At 53.2% G+C, this 20,341-nt stretch overlaps 1 protein-coding gene across 2 annotated transcripts in view; it reads right to left on the bottom strand.

The window, feature by feature from the left end:
* GRIK3 (glutamate ionotropic receptor kainate type subunit 3) overlaps window positions 1-20,341 on the bottom strand; it is a 213,398-nt gene that overhangs the window by 6,802 nt on the left and 186,255 nt on the right. For both annotated transcript variants that reach the window (XM_025856681.2, XM_073902892.1), the window contains exons 11-13: window positions 15,177-15,400; window positions 9,629-9,747; window positions 6,934-7,151 (exon numbers count right to left, since the gene is read on the bottom strand). In XM_025856681.2, coding sequence (XP_025712466.1) covers window positions 6,934-7,151; window positions 9,629-9,747; window positions 15,177-15,400 — 561 coding nt within the window. The remainder of the gene's footprint in view (window positions 1-6,933; window positions 7,152-9,628; window positions 9,748-15,176; window positions 15,401-20,341) is intronic.

Here is a 20,341-nt window from a genome sequence, read left to right as displayed (position 1 = left end):
CTCATTCATCATGTTCATGTTCTCACCCACATACTACCTACACACTACCTCACTCTCCCAGGAAGCCAGTCATCCATCAGTAAATCTCAAACACTGGCAAAAGGAACTTGACAATGAACCACTCAGGAAGCCCTGCCCCACTCCTTCTGTCTCAGAAAGGGATGAGAACTCTTCTTTCTGCAAACTCCTCCCTGTATCCTCCCCCAACACACCATTCCTCCTTCACACAGTCATGTCGAGTAGAAACAGGTTCCGACATTAAAACATAAGTTCTTTCCAGTAATACTCCACCGTAAATGGACACAGAAATTTCTTTTGGGGGTCGGAGGGCTGTTGAGGCCAATGGGCTTTGAGGAAGACACATAAAAGCCTCCAGTGGGTAAAGGAAGGCAGTGAGGGAGATGGAAGAACACCAGAGAGCTGGGGCCAGTTGAGAGAAGAGAGTGAAGCTGGCCGTGACGCTGATTTCAAGTGGTTCCGCTCTCCCAACTCCAGTGCCGACAAATTCACACCTCCACCAACTTTAGGCAGGTGGCTCTGAAATCCGCATCCTGAGAATGGCCACCGACTGTGCTTACTCTGTGTCTGGGGTCTCCCATGCTCAACCACATCCACTCATGGTCTCTGCTTCCCTTTAAGTTCCCTCCTGTCTTCCAGATGCTGTGATTCCAGGACACGTCCCCAAAAAGTTCCCCTCTAGCAGCGCGGGGCTGAGGCAGGGAGGGATATAGCTGGGGCCCCTCCGGGAGCATCGGGTCCCTCTCCCATCTCCTGGGCCTGGTCACCAGAGGCCAGAGCTCCTGTCACTGGCCCGAGCTATAATCACCACCCCAGGGAACGGAGTCCCACACAGCTACGACTCCCACATCATCCTGCCTGTCCCAGCTCCAGTGGGAACCTTAATAAGCATTGCTTCAGGGCCAGTCACACAAATCAATTAATGGAATTGTTTGGAGCAGCCAATATAGGGCGACGTGCCAGGACAGAGAAGCTTTTTTTATCAGTAAAATTGGCAAGAAAGTAAGTTTCAGGCTCACGACTTTCAATTCCAGCCTCCTCAAAGAAGTAAATTGATTTTTCCCCAACTGAAGATACTTAATCTTGAGAATTTAACATTTCTGTACAAGAAAAATGTATATAGGTATATATAAAAATATCTATCATTTTCAAAGGGAACTGAATCCCAGGGAACGTGTGCAGAGAGGCAGTGGCAATGTGATTCCATGCGAGACCTTGGGTATTTTCCATGGTGGAAAGGAGACCTTTCCTCAAACTAATTGGCTTGCTTATCCTGGGTGTGGAGGCTTTGGCCTTATCAGATCCACATACTTGAGCAGTTAATCATGTCTGTGGGATTACTTCCGTGGGGACCAGGCAGCCTCCCTGAGTCCGCTGCCTCTGCCTGCCATCACAGTCCACCTTGCCAAGGACAGACTCACTGACCCTCCAGTCCTGCAGTAACCCCTGCTCTTGGTGCCTGCCCCGAGGCTTGTGTGTGTGTGTGTGTGCAGGCGCGGGGGCAGGGGGGCAGGCTGCAGGCTGGCCCATGCAGAGGAGTTTGGAGGTGAGGGCTGCAGGCTGGGGATGGAGGCAGCCGGAGGGGGTCAGCTCTGCTGCTTGGACTCTGGTGTCACGCCAACCTGGGTTCAAAGGCCAGCTCCTTCTGCAACCACAGGCCAGTGATGTCCCATCTCTGAGCCTCATTTTCCACATCTGTAAAATGGGCATTAGCTGAGCACAGAGCTTGGTCCCTACGAAGTGCTGGACGAGTGGCCGGCATCACATTATTTCTCTCGAAGCCTCTGTTCTCACATTTGGAAACTGGGGATAATCATTTCTACAGTGCAGAGTTTCTACAGAAATTAAATGACACAATGCCCGGGGTAGAAAACCCCAGTGCTGACAGGGGCAGGGGGGCAGGGGGAGCCGTAAATCCGGAAGGAGGGAGCACTGAGTAGGATTCTGAGAGCCTGGGAAAGCTACTGCCTCTTGGCTCCCACAACTCTTGTTCTGCAGGCGAGCAGCTAAGTGATGCCAGATCCTTCACATTTTCAAGAAGCTGGAAATGTGAATATTTTAAATGCAAAAATCTCTCCATTTTAAAATGCTGGCAACTCACATAAGAAAATGTAAGCAGTGTATGGTCCCCAAAACCGTGTCTGGGGGCTGAGCAGGCCTGTGTACCACCACTTTCAACAAAACCATAAGAATGGTTAGCACTTCTTACAGCGTGTACTCTGGGTCAGGTGCTCAGCTGTGACTCTATTACGCTGTCTCCGTGAATGATCCCACTTTGTCATCTCGATAACTCTGCGAGGGGGGTTCTATTATCAGCCCCGTTCTATAGAAAGGCCCAGAGCGGTCCTCAGTCACTCGAGTGTTCAGTCACTTCCTCTCGCCACAGGCCCAGCCCTGCACCTGTCCCTGCTCCTCGGCCTGCCCTCTCGGGGTCTCTTCTATTCTGAGGGTCTTGGGGCTCCTCCTGAGTTCTTAGCTCTGTGCAGAGGCCGATGGCCATCCTGTGAGAGGCACCAAGGTCCTTCCCAAAGCCCATGGTCCTCCATCTGGAGGGACTTGGAGGAAGGGGGATTCTCCAGGTGTCCCTTGGCTGGTCCCCCTCCAAAGTGCTCCGCTTAAGTCCTCTGGGGACTATGGGGCAAAAGGAGAAAACGGTCCAGCCTGCTTCCTAGTCTTCTGGGTCTGCCAGCTGGAGGAGCGTCTGACTCGAGTGCGCCTTGTGTGCCCGGTGCTGGGCTAACCACCGTACACAAAGGAGCGCACTGAGTCCTCTTGCTGACTGCTGCGTATGGGGAGCCCGTATCCATGTCATACAGGGGAACAGATTGAGGCTGGGAGAAATAAAGGGACTTACCCCAGGTCACCCAGCAGAGCCAACACCCAGGACTCAAGTCCTGGTCTGACTTTTAACACCAGGGTGACCCAACCGTGCCAGGCTGCACGGCACTGAATCCTGCCTGGCCCCTGAGTTTTGGGGGCCCTGCTTCTGCTTGAAGGCAGGGCTCTGATTCTAGACCAGCCAGCAGATGGGCCAGGAGAACCTGGAGGCTGAGATGAGGTGAGCCTTCCAGCTCAGGGAAGAGTCGGCGGAGCAGCTGGAAGATGGGGCGTTGGATGGAAGGCCTCTCTAGGCTCCATCGCTAGGGCCAGACAAGGCTGTGCAAGGGGGTGGGGGGCTTGATGAAGCTGGAGCCCCAGGGAGCCTGGGATCCTTGGGCCCCAGCTCTGGTCTCTTCCCTGAGCGGGAGTCCGTCACCCACACCGCCGTGACGGGCCCCCCTCCCCCACCGCAATACGGAAGGGGGCTAAATCCTTGCAGAAGCCGTCTTCCGACAGCCTGGCTCCCTTCAAAGCTGCCCAGTGAACACGCTTCCCCAGTGTTCTCCTTTACATTTGCCTACATATTTTTACAGCCATACAGTGCTTTCAAAGACTTCCTTTTTCATCTCCTAATTAATTTTTATCTTCCCAGACGGAGGGAGGACAGCACGGGAGATGCTGTTTGTGATGTCTGCTGCTCCCCGACAACTCTTCAAGTGAAATTTCCTTCAGAGCGCCGGGCCTCCTGGAGCGTCTCCCAGGCTGCAGGGTGGGTGCGAGGGCTCCAGCCAGATCGCCAGGGTTCCAATCCCAGCTCAGCATTTCACCAGCTCTCCATCTTAGGCAAGTTCGTGTGAACTCAGGTCACTTTGGAGCCTACCTTCCTCAGGTGTCAGTTGGAGATAAATTATAATAATGGTCTCTACGGTCTGGGGTTGCTGTGAGGATGACATGCGTGAATGCAGGCCAAGTGCCCGAATGTGGCCGGCACCGAGTAAGTGCTCGACAAATGTTACTACTACCGTTGACCTGGCCAATGTCTCCTAGACATCCTGTGGTTACACCTGAAGCTGCTCCCTGTTCAAGCCTAGTGCCACATCCACTCATGGGCAGGGGGGAGGACTAGCCCTCCAGAAGACCCTAGAGTGGGTGTGGGGCAGGGCGCTGCATGTGCACACAGAATTATCTGACCTTGCACTGTGCTTCCACCACCGATCTGCTGTGTGATCATGGGCAAATCACCCACCCTCTGTTTCTCCAGGTTCAACTCAGGTTTCCTTCCAGCTCTAACTCAAAAGTGATAATGAGGAGGCTACCACCTCCTGGGGGAGAGGAGTGGGGACTGGGAGGGGGATGTGTGACTGGAAAGCCCAGCTATGGAGGGTGGGGGCCGGTAGGGTGGGGAGGAAGGAAGCTTGTCTGGGGAACTTCTGGGTGGGTGTTGTGCTTCCAGCTCATGATCTGAGGTGGGGTTAATATCCCCACATTCAAGCTCCTCTCCGCCTGCAATGCGGTCCCATTGCTGCTGTCAGTGATAAGGGAGCCTGGGCTAGAAGAGCTTCCCTCAAATTCAAGCAGGAGACAATGTCACCAGATGTCCAAGGGCATTAACTGGTGATCAGGAGAGCGGGAAAGCGGGGTTGATTCTGCAGGGCGATGTGGAGTTACTGTTTCTGGCCAGGAGCCCTTGTAAGCATGGGCCCCGGGGCCCCGGCATCCCAGCTGGGTGACAGCGTAGGTGTCCCTCCTCTGCCCTTTGGGCTGCACTATATGCAGGGATGGTGCGTGAGGGCGGAGCAGGCTGCTGGAGGCGCTGCTTGATGCTGAGGACAGCAGCACGGTGGGGGCTGGAACCAGGCTCTTGGAAGCCAATCTGAGCATCTTAGCGTGGAGGGAGGCAAGGGCATCCAATCTGCGGCAATGAGCCTGCAGCGGGCTTATTTATGCCGCTTCCCTTTGATCAGGAGCCCTGCTTCGAGATGGGCTCATGTGTAATGCATGAGAGATGCTCTGGCACAGTCAGAGGGCTGGGCCGCAGCCTGGGGACAGGCACAAGCAGGCACATTTGCACCAGCGTGCGCGCGCCCCCCGCCCCACGAACCATTACACATGCAGACACATGCACGCAGGGGCCATCACACACACAAACAAGCTCTTACACATGGCCTACGACACACACGGATGCCCATCCCCCCAGGCTCACTTGTCTAGATACACCCGTGGGGACATTCAGGCAGATAGACACACATATAATCTCCATGCACATATACATATAACCTGTATACACTCATAGGCACATATCCATACGCCCAGAGCACACACATGCTTGCCAGCACACATACAGATTTTTGCAACTACTCCTGTCCAAGCACAAAGACACACATACACCCGCACAGGTAGACTTTGTACATGGGCACCTGTGTGTCCACATACACACCTAAATGCATGTTTCTATGGATTATAAACTGTGACACACACACACACACACACACACACACAGGCATCCCCTGCACACACACTCACGAACACATACCCAGGGTCCCAGGGGGCTCCTACCGTGCCTGTCACAATGCTTCTATCCGCCCCAAATGCATGACAGTGACCTCTCAGGAAGGCCACATTGGCCACTTCTTGGTGGTAACAGCAGTATCACAGGAGGGGAGATCTTTTCCTCTCTCTCTCCTCCTCGCTAAACATCTGCTTCCACCCTCAAGGAGGGTCCCAGGGGGGCCAGGGGGGCGGAGAGTGCTGGTGAGGCTCTGGTGCTCAGGAGGGAGAGGCTTTCCTTCCCAATCCTCTGCTGCCCTCCCCTCGCCTCCTTCAGGCCCGGCTGGAAGCTCAGTCCATCCCTCCGAGGCTTAGCCTGGAAGGAGACCGGAGCTGGGGGATGCGGAACCAGGGTCCAGGCTTCCAAGTGACTAATAAATAAATAAATGGATGAATGGACCTACGGCCCCCAAGTTCCCGATCCTGACCATTTTGGAGAAACCATGAGAGCAGAGGTTCTCATTGTGGCCCCGGGACCAGCAGCACCGGCACCTGGGAACTCACTAGAAACATGCATTCTTGGCCCTGCCCCAGACCTACTAACCCAGAGGGTGGGGCCCAGGAATCTGGGTTTTCCCAAGCCTCCCAGGTGATAGGGATGCACACTCAAATCTGAGTGTGGCCTAGAACATGGGCTTTTGGAGGAAGGCAGACCTGGGCCCTTCAGCTGTGAGTTCTTGGACAACCTGCTTCATCACTCTGAGCCTCAGTTTCCACATGTGTAAAGTGGAAATAATCGTGGTGCCTACCTCACAGGATTGGTCATGAAGATTCAGGGAGGCCAAGCCATTAGTCTGGCCCACTGTGAGCTCTTGGCGGCGGTAGCTCTTGTGACTTTTATTTTCATTTCCAGAAGGACATTTACCAGTTCTCAGGGTCCGTCAGTGGGTTAGGAAAACCCTAGCTACTCTAGTAGGTGAAAACCTTGGGAAACTGAGCCAACACCCTACAAAGCAGGAGGAGCACGAGAGCCCTGGCCAGATCCCCATCAGAACAGTTACCTGAGCAGGTGACGAGGGCTCTAGCTGGACACCAGTGGTCCAAGAGTGTAACGTGCACAGAAATGTTCATAAACGCTTGTTCAAGTTTTAACCTCCTCCCTGCCTTGAAGGATGTGCTCCTTGCTACCCTCTCAGTACTGGAGAGCTCACGGCCAAGGGCAGGCCAGGCTCTTGGGACATGGATGCCACAGCGACCTTAAGCCAAGGGCAGGGAACCCCGTGGCCCCCACAACTGTTTGTGTGTCTGGGCCACGCTTCTCCTCCCTTTCCCAGCCTCATTTTTCCACCTGCCATCCTCTGAGGATTGAAGAAAACAGCACATTTACCCTGCTTGTCCCAGGTATGAAGATGTGTAGGATCTGTGCTGGCACCAACTCAGGGGGCCACATCCTCATCAAAGCTCCCCAAAGCCGACTGGTCTCAAACAGGGAGGAATGGCCTGAGCCTTGGGGATTCCTGGCCCACTGATGCTGTGAAGTTAGGGATGGACAGCGAAGGGTGTGGGAGAGTCAGCTCGTGGTGCGGCCAGGGAAGGAGAGGGTCTCACCTTGAAGAAGGTCATAGTGGCCCCGTCCTTGACAGCCCCGTACTCGATTTTGGTTTGCTTGGCCAAGTCATCAGCAGAGTCGATGGGCGATTCCATGCGCTCCACGGTCAGAAAGGCAGCCAGGTTGGCCGTGTACGAGGAGATGATGATGAGCGTGAAGAACCACCAGATACCCCCGATGATGCGTGTGGACAGAGCTTTGGGCATCAGTTCAGACCCTGGGAGAATGGAGAAGGCAGGTGGTCCCTGACACGGTCTAGGGCTGCTCAGGCCCCTCTGGGTCACGGACTCCACTGATAATCTAGTAACAGCTCGGCAGAGGTTCTCAGTGTGCCCCCCGGACCACCACCAGCAGCAGAAGAACACCCTGGGAACTTGTTAGCAATGCACATTCTCAGGCCCCTTCCCAGGCCCTACTGAATCCATCACTTGAGGGGTGGGGCCCAGCAATCTGGGTTTGGGAAGCCCTCCAGGCGGTTCTGATGCAGGCTAAAATTTAAGAACCACTGCTCTAGAATGACCCTCACTCGCACGTTTCACAGGCTCCTCAGCCCCGGCCGTCCCCGGTTCGGAACGGGTAGCAGTAGATTCAACCTCTGGAGTGAATCCTGCTCCCAACTCTGTGTGATTGTGCCAGACGCTTTCCCTCCCTGGGACCGTGCAAAGCCCGGAGACTGGTCCTTCCTCTGTCCCAGCCTCACACAAATACCGTGAGGCTGCAGCGATATAATTGCAGGAGAAAGTGTGTTGCAGATACAAGCGGGATACAAACGCAAGATTGCCTGCTGGTGCTTTGCTGGAGGAGAAAAATCAACATTTTTTGAAGCTCGTTGCCGAAATAGATCCCTCTTCCTCCCCAACCTTGGGTGTGGAGCACAATTTAGATGAAACCTTCTAACTGAAGTAATTAACTAGGCGGTTTTCAAGAGATTTAAATAGCAAGTGACTCCTGAACTTCCCAGAATATTTGGACCTGCAATCTGAAAAGTGTCTGCTTTGATACGGATGATTTTTTTTTTTTCTCAAAGAAATCACTCAAAGGAGAGTTTTTCAAATACATAACTATTTTTCTCCCTCCTAATCAAAACTTGGTGGGGGAATACATCAGGGGCCGGGGCTTTGAATAGCAGGCAGCGGAGGGCGAGGAGAAGCGATTATTGCAATGGGGGGCTTCCAGGTCTCTCCCAACTGTCACTGAGAAAGGATAATGGACAAGGAAGCAAGGTGAGGCTTCGGGACACTCATTAATAGTGGGGACAGAAAGAGGCACTTCCGCTGAAAGCTGCCTGTGGCTTCCCAGCTCTGGAGACCACTGAGGCTCCCCAGGCGCCCCTCCCCAACTGGCCACACGCAACCTCATATACCTGCTCCCCCCAACCCCACCAGGTTGCTCCAACCTAGGGCAAGAGCTGCCCCCGCAAGGGGAGAATGACTTGTTTTCCTGGTGGACTGTGCCACGCTCTGCTGGATCCCTACCCAGACCCCTGCACCGGCCTCTGTCGTGGCTGGGAGATTGCTGGAGTTGGGGAGTTGGGGGGCAGATTTCTCTCCCTTCTTTCTCCTTCATTTAAGCACCCAGCGCAGGGCTTGGCAGGTAGTGGTCACTCAGGACATGCTGGGATAATAGCATTCATTTGGCATTTGCTGACGGATGTCTACTGAGGGCCACGGTTTGGACTGGGCCTTGAGAACACACACAGGTGAGTGAGGGGTAGAGAATTCTTTGCCCCCTGGATCCCCTTCCCTTCCTTGCCTCCTTGTCACCCACTGCCCCTTAGTGGGATCCTAACATAGGCAGAGACTTTGGTTCCATCCCCATCCCCCCATCCCATCCCCTGAGTTAAGAGGCTCTGGACATACGACTCGACAGGCAGAAACAACGAGCTCGTGGTTCCTGGCCGGCAAGGCTGGGGAGAGGGGTCCTCCTTGGGGGGGCTCCTCTCCCGCCACCTGTCCTTCAGCCCATGGTGTTTCTGCAGCCAGTGAGGGTGCTCTGCTTTCTGAGACATTTGAGCAGCTGCAGATCTGGCCACAGGGTGGGCCACCAGGCCAGGGTCAGGTGCAACATACCGGCCCTCCCCCTAGAGGATGTAAGAAAATGCTGTCCTTCTGTGCATGCCCTCCCTGATGCACTCACCGCCTGGAACATGACCCTTCTCACTCCCAAGCTCCCCACGGCCAGATGGTCACCAAGTCCTGTCCCTGCTACATCCTGAAGTTCTCAGAGTCCATCTCTGTCCTCTACCCTCATGGCCATGACCCCAGTTCAGGTCTCATCCTCTCATTGCTGCAATGGCCTCCCACCCAGCCTCCCTGCCTCCAGTCTCCCCTGTCCTCCGCTCAACTTGACCCAGCCAGCGTCTAAGGTGATGGGGGGCCATCAGTGGGGTTGGCCCCAGCAAGCAGGAGGCCGTATGTTCACTGCAGCTGCAGCAGGAGAGGTTAGGGATGAGCCCTGCACACGACAGGTGGGATGACTTCTCTGCTTTAGCCTCAGACCCTGAGCCAGTCCAGTCACAGGACTGGTGGAGGACAGGGACCTGGGACAAGGGTACGTGGCTGAGTCTCCAGGTGTCTCCAACCTGCTGGCAGCTCTGCAGGTCTGAAGCTGCCCTGGAGGCTCAGGAGAGGAGGCACCGCCCCACCCCCCACCGCCGCCCCTGAGAGGAGAGCCTTGGGGAGAGAGGGCACCTACCTTGCTGCATCAAGGACCCCATCCCGAACCAGAAGCTGTTTAGCAGAGTGAAGTTGTTTTCCACCACCTCGGAGCCCGGATTGCAAGGATGAGCGTCATACCACTCGTAAGGGCTGAACCTGCAGCAGGGAGAGGGGAGCGGTGGGCGGAGCTGCGGGGAGCCGGGAGGGAAGGGGCACCCATGCTTCAGGGAGCTGCCTGCTTAGCAAACATCGATGTGCTGCCACTTTAGCATCCATTTACTTAGCGTTCTGCTGGGGAGGCCGGGAATGGGAAATCAGGGCCATTTTGCTTCTTGTTCTTTATTGTTAGTGCCCTTTTCTGGTTGTAAAAGTAATTCAGCAGTATCTCTTAAAATTAAAAGCGCACATGCCCTTCAACCCAGCAATTCTGTGACTCATTATCCAGCCTAGAAAAAACGCCCATACATGAGCATAAAGAGAAGCATGTGAGGGTGTTTATCAAAGCATTGTTTGTAATAGCGAAAAACTGGAAACAGCCTCAATGTCCTTCAACAGAAAAATGATTAAGTAAACTCCGTCAGAAGTTTATTTATTATTATTGGTCCGCAATGTCACACGGCTCAGAGAAGAGAATGAGAGACGTCTGGATGTCCTGAGAGGGAAAGATCTTCCACCCCATACTGTTTGGTTTAAAAAAAAAGAAAAGTGATAAAAAATAAGAACAATATGATCACATTTATATAAATAGATTCCTAAAGATACAGCTCTACGCCTCTTTAGGGATGTGTGTATACAAACGTGTTGGAAGAGTCTGGAAAGATTCCTACCTAAAAGATATCAGCATTTACCTCTGGGGAGGGGAGTTATCTCAGGGCAGCCTGTTGCTTTAGGTGGATTAGATGAATTTTTAGAAAATGAGAATGGGCTTTTCAATTACTTGTATACTTAAAATGGAAAAAAAGCAAAACATACACTTCATAAAATATTCAAACAGTATAAAGAATACAATGAAAAAGTGAAAGTACTCCAGGATCCCACCCCCGGAGAGAACAATGTGTTACATAACTGTTTAGATTTTTCTCTCTGAATATACAAATACCTGCATGACAGGGAAAAATTGTTACTTAAAGCCCCCCACTGCCTTCTAAGGAAGAGAAGTCCTGATAACTGGAGGGATCTTTGTTTGCTGCGTGAATCCCAGGTGAGGCCATGTAAGCGGGAGGAAGCTAGCACGCTCTGGGGGAGATTGGGAGACCCTGGAAAGCGCCCCTGAGAGGCTGGCGTGGGGTAGGATGCTGAGATGAGAGAGGCCCAGAAGGAGAGGCATGTCCAGTGGAATTTTGTTCTGTTTTTAAATGTATGATATGCTTTAAGTATGATGTTGTGACTTGTCCATCCCCCTTTTAAAAGCTTTAATAAATTATACATTGATCACCAAAGCTCGTGTGAGAAGAATTTTGCTTTCACAAAGTGGGAAGATCCTACACATATGAAATTTTAAAGTGAGGCTTCAAACCAAGATGGGGATATTCAAAGGGAATGACCATGAACTGGCTAGAGGCTCTACAAATCCACAAGGAAGAGATAAAGGCTGAAGGGAGGAGAGGCGGAGACTGCTCTGGGAAGCTTCTGGAGAAAGCCTCGGGAGAGCGATGCATGCCTCCTGGGAAGGCTTGGGAGAAGGGTGTCCACGGAACTGCTGAGGGAGCTGGCGGGCGGCTCTGTAAAGAGGTGGGCCCCGCCTGGGGATCTGGAGGGCAGGGGCCAGGCTGATGCATGCCTCCCAGGTGCACGAAGGAGGGGGGAGTCCCTGCTGCAGGGTATTGGCCTGCACACCCAGACACAGCCAGGTGTAAGGACACTGGGCCAACAGTGTTTCCCTGGACCAGATGGGCCCAAGCAGAAGAGAGATCCAGCCCAACTCCACCTTGAGTCCTATCTGAGAAGGGCAACAGGACTGCGACGGGGAGGGTCCACGGGGCAGGGGCTGCTGGGGGGTCAGGTGCCGATCAGGGGAGCACGCCGACCCGGGGAGCAGGCCAACCAGTGGTCTGATGTGTCAACAAAGGTAGAAATGTCAAGGACTCTACTGGACTCAACCTTCTCATTTCTGAACTGAAACAGTGTTTGTGACTAGAGAGACACCCGCGGTTCCTGTGACCTGGAAATGAGCCAAAAAGTGAGACCCTGGCTGAGCCTTCACGGGGCAAGGAGAGCCTCAGCTCTGAGCACCTGGGAGAGGGAGGAGACACAGTAAAGATGATTCTGGATGAGACCTCACAAGTCCTGCGTGGCTTACACACATCCACGATACCTGTGGTCATTTTTAAACACAGGAAAATATCATGCCATAGTGCTACCCAGAACTTGGACTTTTCCCTTAATAAGCCACCGGCCTCTTTCCAGGTCGGTTCTTCCAGATCTGCCTTACTCTCTGCAACTACTTCAGAAGTGTTTTCAACCACTCCTCTGTTGCCGGTGCTTGGCCTGTCCCTGTCTCCCACTGTTGCACACTCTGCTGGAAGAAACAGCCCTGGGGACACCGCCATGGGCACCCATGCCGAAGGGCCGCCCTCCCTTCTGAGGTGAAGCTTTCTAGATTTGGGGGGACTGTAAAGTGGGGCTCAGTGGTGACTTTCAACAGGATAAACTCCCAGGGGTGGACTTGCTTCTCATGATCGGACTACTTGGTTCTAGAACGGGCCTCTTGGTCATCAAGTACTGTAAGGGGCCTGGCTCCTCGCTACCCCTTGAGGTGGACAGTGCAACGGGGGCCCATTTTACAGATGGGGGGGTGGTTTGGAGCAGGCAGGGGAGGGCGCCCCTGCAGTCAGGGAGCTGGAGGGTCCAGATGCTAACCCCCAGGCCACAGGAGAGAACAGGAGCAGGCTGGACGCTGAACAGTAAGGAAGGTGCCACCCAAGTTAGCGATGGATCTTGGATGAATGGCTCACAGCTGCAAAGGACTGTCATAGCCTCGCACTTAGGTAGGAGCTAGTGGAGGCTGACCTAGCGATACTCGGTCTCCATTCATGGGAGAAGCTGAGGTCCAGCCCCAGTGATGGAGGTGTAGAGGGAGCACCGGCTGGCCGGGACCATCTCTTCCCTGGGATGCTCATCGGCACCAGATGTGGCCGGAAGGAGACTCCCAGGAGCTGGACTGGCTGGCAGCTCACCCTCAGTCCCGCCTCCGGGATCAGGCATTTAGGATTATCTTCTTGCCTCGAGTGCCAACTATCCTGCTCTCCCTGGTGAGAACGCCCCCCCCCCCACTTCCTCTCTCCTTGTACCTCTCCAGGCATAAAGCAAGACCATCCCGCTGGCAGAGAAAGGCCTTGGTCAATGCGTGGCCTCCTGGTGCTAGACAGACACAGGCCAGACCAGGCCAGTTTGCAAGATGGACAGCCCTGTAACATGCCACGGCTGCCCCGCAGGGGGCCTGGGGCCCTGGCTACGCTTCGCCGACCCCATCTCTTGGGCAGCGGTGTCCAGCTCTCCAGCCGCCAGTCTGGAGTGGTCCAAAGGACACAGGCCGCATGGAGGGGGCACATAGGGCCACAGCCACCCTGGAGATGTGCCCTGCTTGACCCTGACAGTGTTGGAAAAAAATCGAGTTAGTGGCTACCTATAAAAGCCACGAGGTGTCACATAAAAAACCCGAGTCTCTCTCTTAACACCAGGAACGCAACAGCGCCGGCCCCGCATTCCTGCCTAGTGCAGTCTCCATCCAGCCATGCGGTCTCTCCCCCTCCCTGCTCCCCTCCCTCACGCTTCCCGTCCGGTCCCGCGGGCGCTGGGGTTTGCCACCCTGAATTAAAATGAACAGCTCTTGCTCAGGAGTCCGACTCCATAAGAGAACGCTTTCTGACATTGGGCACTGGCTGAGCCTCCCTGAGCCTCATCTGCTGCTTCTGCGAAGTGGGGAGAGTTATCCCCACCTCACAGGACCTTTGTAAGGATCAGGCAGGGTGCGTGTGAATTATGTGAGTGTTACATAATGTGGTAATTGTACTGTGATGCAGCTCATGGCCCTGTGGCCAGGTCCCTTGTCCCTCTCCTGTCCCCTCAGGTGTCCTGTGTCACTGCAGCAGCTGCAAAAGTCCCATCTCTCTTCCAGAAAGTCTCCCCGGCCTAACCTGGCAAAGGGGGTCCCCTACCTTCCCTGCCCGGAGGCAGGAGGCGAAAAGCAGGCTGAAAGGCCAGAGGTCGGAGGGGGACTGGGCACACATCGGAGCCATGCTGGAGAAGCTGGAGCTGTTTTCCAGGGGGCGGGGAGCCCAGAGCGAGCTGGATCTGCTAAAATTACGGCAAGAGCTCTGGAGAGTGGCTCCTGCTTTCAAAGGCTTGTTAGGCCATTAGAAGAAGAGGCTTAATGCAGGCCTCTCCTGCAGGCTGGGCTGCCGGCTGGGGCTGTGGGGGTGGGCAGGCGGCATCCGCCAGCTGGCAGCCGAGGGTTTCCGAGGCAGGACAACTTCCTCCCTCACATCCTTCCCTTTGGTCTCTCTCTGTGCGGGAGGAGGGAGCGAAAAGGAGCAGGGTGGGAGGAAGGCTTTCAAAGAAGACTCAGGAGGAAAAAAAGCCCAAACACGAAGTCCTTGGATCTCAAATCACCTCTCCAGAGAAGTCTCTCTTTGCACCTTGTTAGGATTTAGAGAAAAAGAACCAGGGCAGGGGATGGGACTGGAGCCTAGAAGGAGGGGGCGGAGGGCCTAGGGACCAGGAGCCACTCTCTTGGGGCTGGGGCAAAGGACAAATGTCCAGGTGGCCAGAGATGTGGATTACAGATAGAACCCCAGGTGATGGGAGTTCAAATGCCGGTCACTTGTTGCTAGGATGGCCTCGGTGAGCCTCAGATGTCTCCCCTTCGTGGGGGTGGGCGGCTGAGAGAATTAAGTCACATAATGCCTGTAAAGCCCAGAGCACAGTGCTTGGCAAACACCAGGTGCTCAGCAAACACCGAGCTAAACCTGTGCCTTAGTGAGCCCCTCCCACCATCCACCAGCGAGTATGTGCTGTGTCTCCTTCGTGCGAACGACCGAACGTACAAGGGGGTTGCCAGCGTGTGTAATGGACAGGGATGTACGTGCCAAGTTTTCACACGTGCACACGTGTGCGTTTAGTGTACATGCCAAGTTTTCACACATGCACACGTGTGTGTTCACGTGGTACAATTCCTCCTGCTGTGTGGACCAGGCAGACGCAGTCTGTTTTCCAAATTTCAGTCCACTCGCTGGACCATCCAATGTACCTAAGTCTGTTGTCCTGGGTGCCTGGCCCAGGTGGTGCAGCTCTGGGCAATGACTTAACCTCTCCAAGCCTGCTCACAGGGCCTGGGATACGACCGCTGCCTTCCGGTCGTGGGCACAGACCAGGGGACGGCCTGGGGGATTCAAGCTCGCAGGGTGGGGGGCTACGGAATGTTCCTTGAAGGATATAAAGGGATCTGAGCCTCAGTGAGGGAGAGAGGAGCAGGCACAGCAGTGGCCTGAACCTTGGCATGGCTAAGGACTGACGAGGTGGGGACCAGTCTGGCTCCCGGAAACCCCAACCATGGGCCAGAGCTCTGGCCAAGGCGTGGCCCTTACCTGGCAATGACAAAGAGGACACAGCTGACCCCCAGGTAAGCGAGGAGTACGTACATCCAGATGTCTGGGGACAGGGGGTTGAGGAAGGAGAAGACACTGGGGTTGGTGCCATTGGGCTTTCGATACAGGATGCTCACACCGAGTGTCATGAAGGGCTTGGAGAAGTCGATGGCCTTCTCGCGGACATGGGTGATGGTCAGGGGGGCCACGGCCAGATCTGCCTTCTGCAATGAGAGAGATACACACAGACAGACATGAGTAAAGCCTCAGACTAGTAGGGGGAAAGCACCTCTTCTTGGAGGAAGGGAGGGAAGGGAGTGGCGTCCGTTTCCAGAGCCTTGAGGTCACTTGACCACAATGTTTACAAATCCTTCCCCTGTGCCAGGCCATGCCCAGAATGCTGCGGAGACAGCGATGAATTAGACAGAAGCCCTGTTCTCCAAGAGCTCATGGCCTTCAGAAGAGGACAGTGGTATCAACATCCAGAGAGTGGAATCCTACGAAAGTTATACCCATGTGGTTCATTCCCAAAATGGTGCTCTGTCAAATAGATACAGTTCAGCAATCTACAAACATTTAAAAATAACTCATGTTCTTTACTGGTGACTTTCAAACATCATGAAGAGGACACAGAATCCAGAACAAACCTTATTTGAATCTGCTTTCCTCTCCTATGCACTTCTTGACTGCTTTTCCTGTTCTGGATATTCTGTACATCCTAAAGGCCTCAAAATCCAGTTGGGCAAAAATAATGCCCTCTTTGGAGGCAGAGGCGAGTCCAGAGCCCTCTTCAATAGGTGAGGGGAGGGAGGAGGGCAAAGAAGAGGAAGAAAGGAAGGGGGTGGGGAAGGCTAGGAATATTCCTATGCTGGTCAATTTTAGCTCATCACGATTTTAATGAGGGTCATAATTAAAGGTCTATTATTTCTATTATCTCCTTGGTCGGAGCTTTTCTTGATTAACAGTCTGTAAGCCCTCATTCCCATTTTCCCAGCCTCGTCCCTACTGCTCTCCTGTTCCATGAGGCCCCATTTAACTGCTTCCTGTTTCCCACATTCCCTTTTTCACCTCGTGCTTTGCACACCTTGCCCTATTGAGAATGCCCTCTCTCTGTTGGCTCTTACTAGCTTCTGTATTTCTTTGCACATGCTACCACCTCCAAGAAGCCCTCCCTGATAACCTCCAATGCTAAACCCCCATGAAGCTTGCTCTGCCCCATGGTAAGGTCCTAACCCACTCCGTGTGAATGCAGGATGTGTGACCATGTGACTTTTTGTCTTATCTGCCTACTTACCTTCCTAAGTGCGGTCAGGCTGTAGCTGATACACTGCTTTGCTTGTCCATTCCCAAACCCCATCTCAGCCTCTGTTAATATTTGTTTGTTAATAGTGTTTCCCTCTGGGAGGGCTCCTGTGGGTATTTACGTATCAGAGTGTGAACCAAGTTATCGCTTCCCTGTCTCGGGGATGGGCAGGACCGAAAGAGATATCAGGTACTAAAGACTAGCAGTAAAGATCCTTTTGCAAAAGTGGGATGGCTGCTTCTGAGACCCTTCCAAGGCAAAAGTCTCTAGGCAGCCACCCAATGGCTTGGTCCAGTTTCCTTCCTTCCTTCCTTCCTTCATTCATTCATTTTATGAGCTCTGCTAAGCACACTAACGATACAGAGCTGAGCCAAGCAGAAATGGTTTCTGCCCCGGGGCTTACAATCTATCTGGGGAGACGGACATTAATCAAACTGTTTACTGAATGGTAGCTGTTAACACCATCTCTGACTTCACCAATCCTAGAATAGGAACCAGCAGCCAGACTGAAGTCAGACTTTAAGGAGGGGAAGCCTGATCTGGGTAGACGGCAGGTGTCCCAGGCTGGGGGCGGGGGATGCTGGCAAACACACGACCCTGATCTTACAACCCCAGTGTTTTTCCTTTTAATGGCAGGCCCCACAGCCGATTATTGACATTCAAAGCCCAAGGGTTCAGGGAACCTTAGGACCTGGGACAGAGAGAGAGGAAGAGCCTATTACAAAGGACGCATCATACTGGCACCTTCCTTTTGTAAATTTCTGAATGTGTGCATTGGAACTTGCCTAGCTTTGAAGGCAGAGAAAGAAGAAATGCCCAGCTGCTGCCACCCTGGCCCCCTGGAGCCCTCAGGGTGTGTACAAATGAATGCAACAAGAGGAGAGAACGATCAGGGAAGGTGCAGAGTGAGTAATGTGTCTCTGCTCAGTACCTACTATGCTCCAGTCTGGGACACAGGGCTGAGCAGGAGACCCAGCTCCTGTTTTTATGGAGCTTCGTCAAGTGAGCCCCTGCTGGGAGATGTCGATAGGACTCAGCGGGGTGGGGACTAGAGTGGGACATCCTGGAAGGTTCCTTTGATTCCTGAGTTCTAGGATCCTCTATAATGTTGGCATAAGAGGGGTGTAGTGGGCTTTTGATTCTAGAACTTGGTCTCCCCGGGCCCTGTCCCTTCAAAGCACATTGCTCTGGGAGAACCTCAAAGCCAATTCAATGGTGTCAATCTTCCTCTGGCTTTGATGGCAAGTTGGATGAAAGGACTAGTGATGGGAGGGTAGGGGTGTCTGCAGCCATGCTTGTTTCATGAGAAGCAGTCCAGGACTGGCGAGGAAGGGCTGGGGGCCCTTCTTCCCCAGCACCATCCTGGAGCCTTCAGAATCTTCCCAACAGCTTCCCTGCTCTCCAGGTCTCACAGGTCAGAAGGCGGGCGTCTGTGGCCTTCTGTGTCTACAGCAGCGAGTCAGCTGGTCAACCTGCCCTTCTTCAGGGGGAGCTTTGATGAGTATTCTCCCTTGGGCTTTAGGAAGGCTGGCGTTCTCCACTTTGATTTTGGTTTAGGCAGGAAACACTACATTTCACCATTGGTTATGATTTCTCTAAAAAAAGACATTATTTTGTCCAGCTTTCCTTGAAAGCATGGAACAGATGTCAAGTCTCTGCTGTGTCAGTTCATTACTCAGAATGAAAGGCCCAACCTTGGCAGGCTCTTCCCACTTGTGCAAGTTTTCTTTGAGGACAATTCATAAAATCATAGGCTGTCAGAGCTGGATGGGAGGGAGACCTTTAGGAACATCTCTTCCAACCCTCTATTTCTTATGGAGGGAAACTGAGGCTCAGAGCTTATCCAAGGCCTTTGCTCTCATATTCAAAGTAATCATGTCCTTGAACAAACCAAACCTCTGACTTGTCCAACACATTCATGAGTCTTATGGGGGATTTGTTGGTCCCATCTGCCTGAGGACCTTTCCATACTTTTTCTAAACCTTTAAACTGGGCAGGACAACCCTTCCAGGATCTTACTTCATCCCCATAAGCAGCTTTCCACTTCCCAAGAATCTGTCAGGACCCACCTGGTACCAGCCTCTCCTACTCTACTCCATACTTGCATGGGGCCACTTGGCTCCATTTGCTCTACCACGTCTCCAGCAACCAGAATGAAGGCAAGAATGACTTAAACAGCTACAGCTCTATATTTTGGCCCAGAGATCGCGCCACCTTGGCTGCTGGCTGGATACTAGCCTTGTCCCAGAAAGCAAAACCAGGAAAACCTCCTCCCAGATTCTAAGAACAGACTTGTGACCATGGTCCCACTTTGGGCCACTTCCCACTGATCAGCCTCCTCCTAAGCCAAGGGTCCTCCCTGAGGAAAAGACCTGCCCCCTGAACCCCAGCTTGATACCTGTATCTGGTGTCCCTGTAGGCCCCTACATACTTGCATTCTAGGTATGGTCTCCACCAGATTCCCCATCTCTGTGCTCTGCCTCTTGGTTCGGATTCCCTGGGGTGTCCTGTTGCTCAGACTGGGACCTGCTACAGTTAAAATAGCAAGAACCACAATCATTCCTGGATGAGTCCCATATGCCAAGCACGGTTAAGTGTGTTACGTATACCACCGTATAGGATCCTCCCAGCAAGTCCCACGTGGCAGGAAATGTTACCACCACATTCTAGATGAGGGTCCCATGGGTCCATCAGGCTAGGAAGCTTGTTCAAGCTCTACTGGTTTGGGTGACAAGCGTTGGTGGCATAGTAGTGAGTACAGCTGGTGAATGGCGGGTAAATGGCTGAGCCAATACTTGGACCCACTTCACCGTGACCTCAAACCCCCATACAAGCTGCATGTAGTGTGTTGAATTGTGCACCCCCTCCAAATATGTTTAAATCCTAATCCCTAGTACCTGTGAATGTGACCTTACTTGGAAATAGGCTCTTTTTCTCCCCCCACTAAAACAGTCTTTTATTCTTGCCACTGAGATTAAACAGCGTCAGATAGATTGCCAGGAGAGTATCTTGGGCTGTGCAAAGGGAGGACACACTCTTATCTTCAGTGGCTGTGTTCACCTCCCCAAAGATCGGGTTTCTCTGGCTCCTGCTGAGTGCCCCCAAATTCATCAGTGTGCTCACAGTCACTCTTGGGCTCGCAGCACGGTGGGTTTTAATGGTGCAATGGCTCTCGGTGGGAGCCTGTGTTCATCTGGTCTCCGAGTGACAGTTCTCCCTCACATGTCCAGAAACACTCCCCAAGTGGTTTCAAATTCCCATAATACCACTGCATACCTATCCGAACAGCCAAAATAAAAAAAAGACACTGATAATACCCAGTGCTGATGAGCATGCAGAGCTACGCATCTCTCTTAGGCTGTGGGCAGGAGTGTAAAATGGTGCAGCCCCTCAGGTCGCCAGTTATTAGAAAAGACTAGAACTCAGGAGCGGCTGCATGGAAGCGATTTATCAGGCAAGGAAGGTATGTGGGAAGGGACACGAAACTCCCATGTCCTCTCTCTCTTGGGGCGCTCCATTCTCCTCGCATCTCCACGGGTTCACCAACCTGGAAGCTCCACAAACAGGGTCTTTGCGGAAGTAATCAAGTTAAGATGGAAGCCATACTAGATTAGGCTGAACCCTACATCCTAGGCCTGGGGTCCTTATAAGCAGAGAAGAGGACATACAGGGACACGCACAGAAGGCCTGTGGCACTAGAGACAGAGACCAGAGTGATGCAGGGTCAAGCCAAGGAACACCAAGGATGCTGGCCACATTGGAAGCCAGGAGAGAGGCATGGGACACAGTCTCCCTCAAAAGGGACCAACTCTGCCAACACCTTGACATCTGATTTCTGGCCTCCCGAACTGAGAGAGGAGAC

The sequence above is a fragment of the Callorhinus ursinus genome, unplaced genomic scaffold (assembly GCF_003265705.2).
Source record: "Callorhinus ursinus isolate GAN/ISIS: 27379988/994484 unplaced genomic scaffold, GSC_fseal_2.0 scaffold18, whole genome shotgun sequence".
NCBI lineage: Eukaryota > Metazoa > Chordata > Mammalia > Carnivora > Otariidae > Callorhinus > Callorhinus ursinus.
Note: the sequence above shows the minus strand (reverse complement) of the source record. Positions and strands in the feature narration are given on the sequence as shown.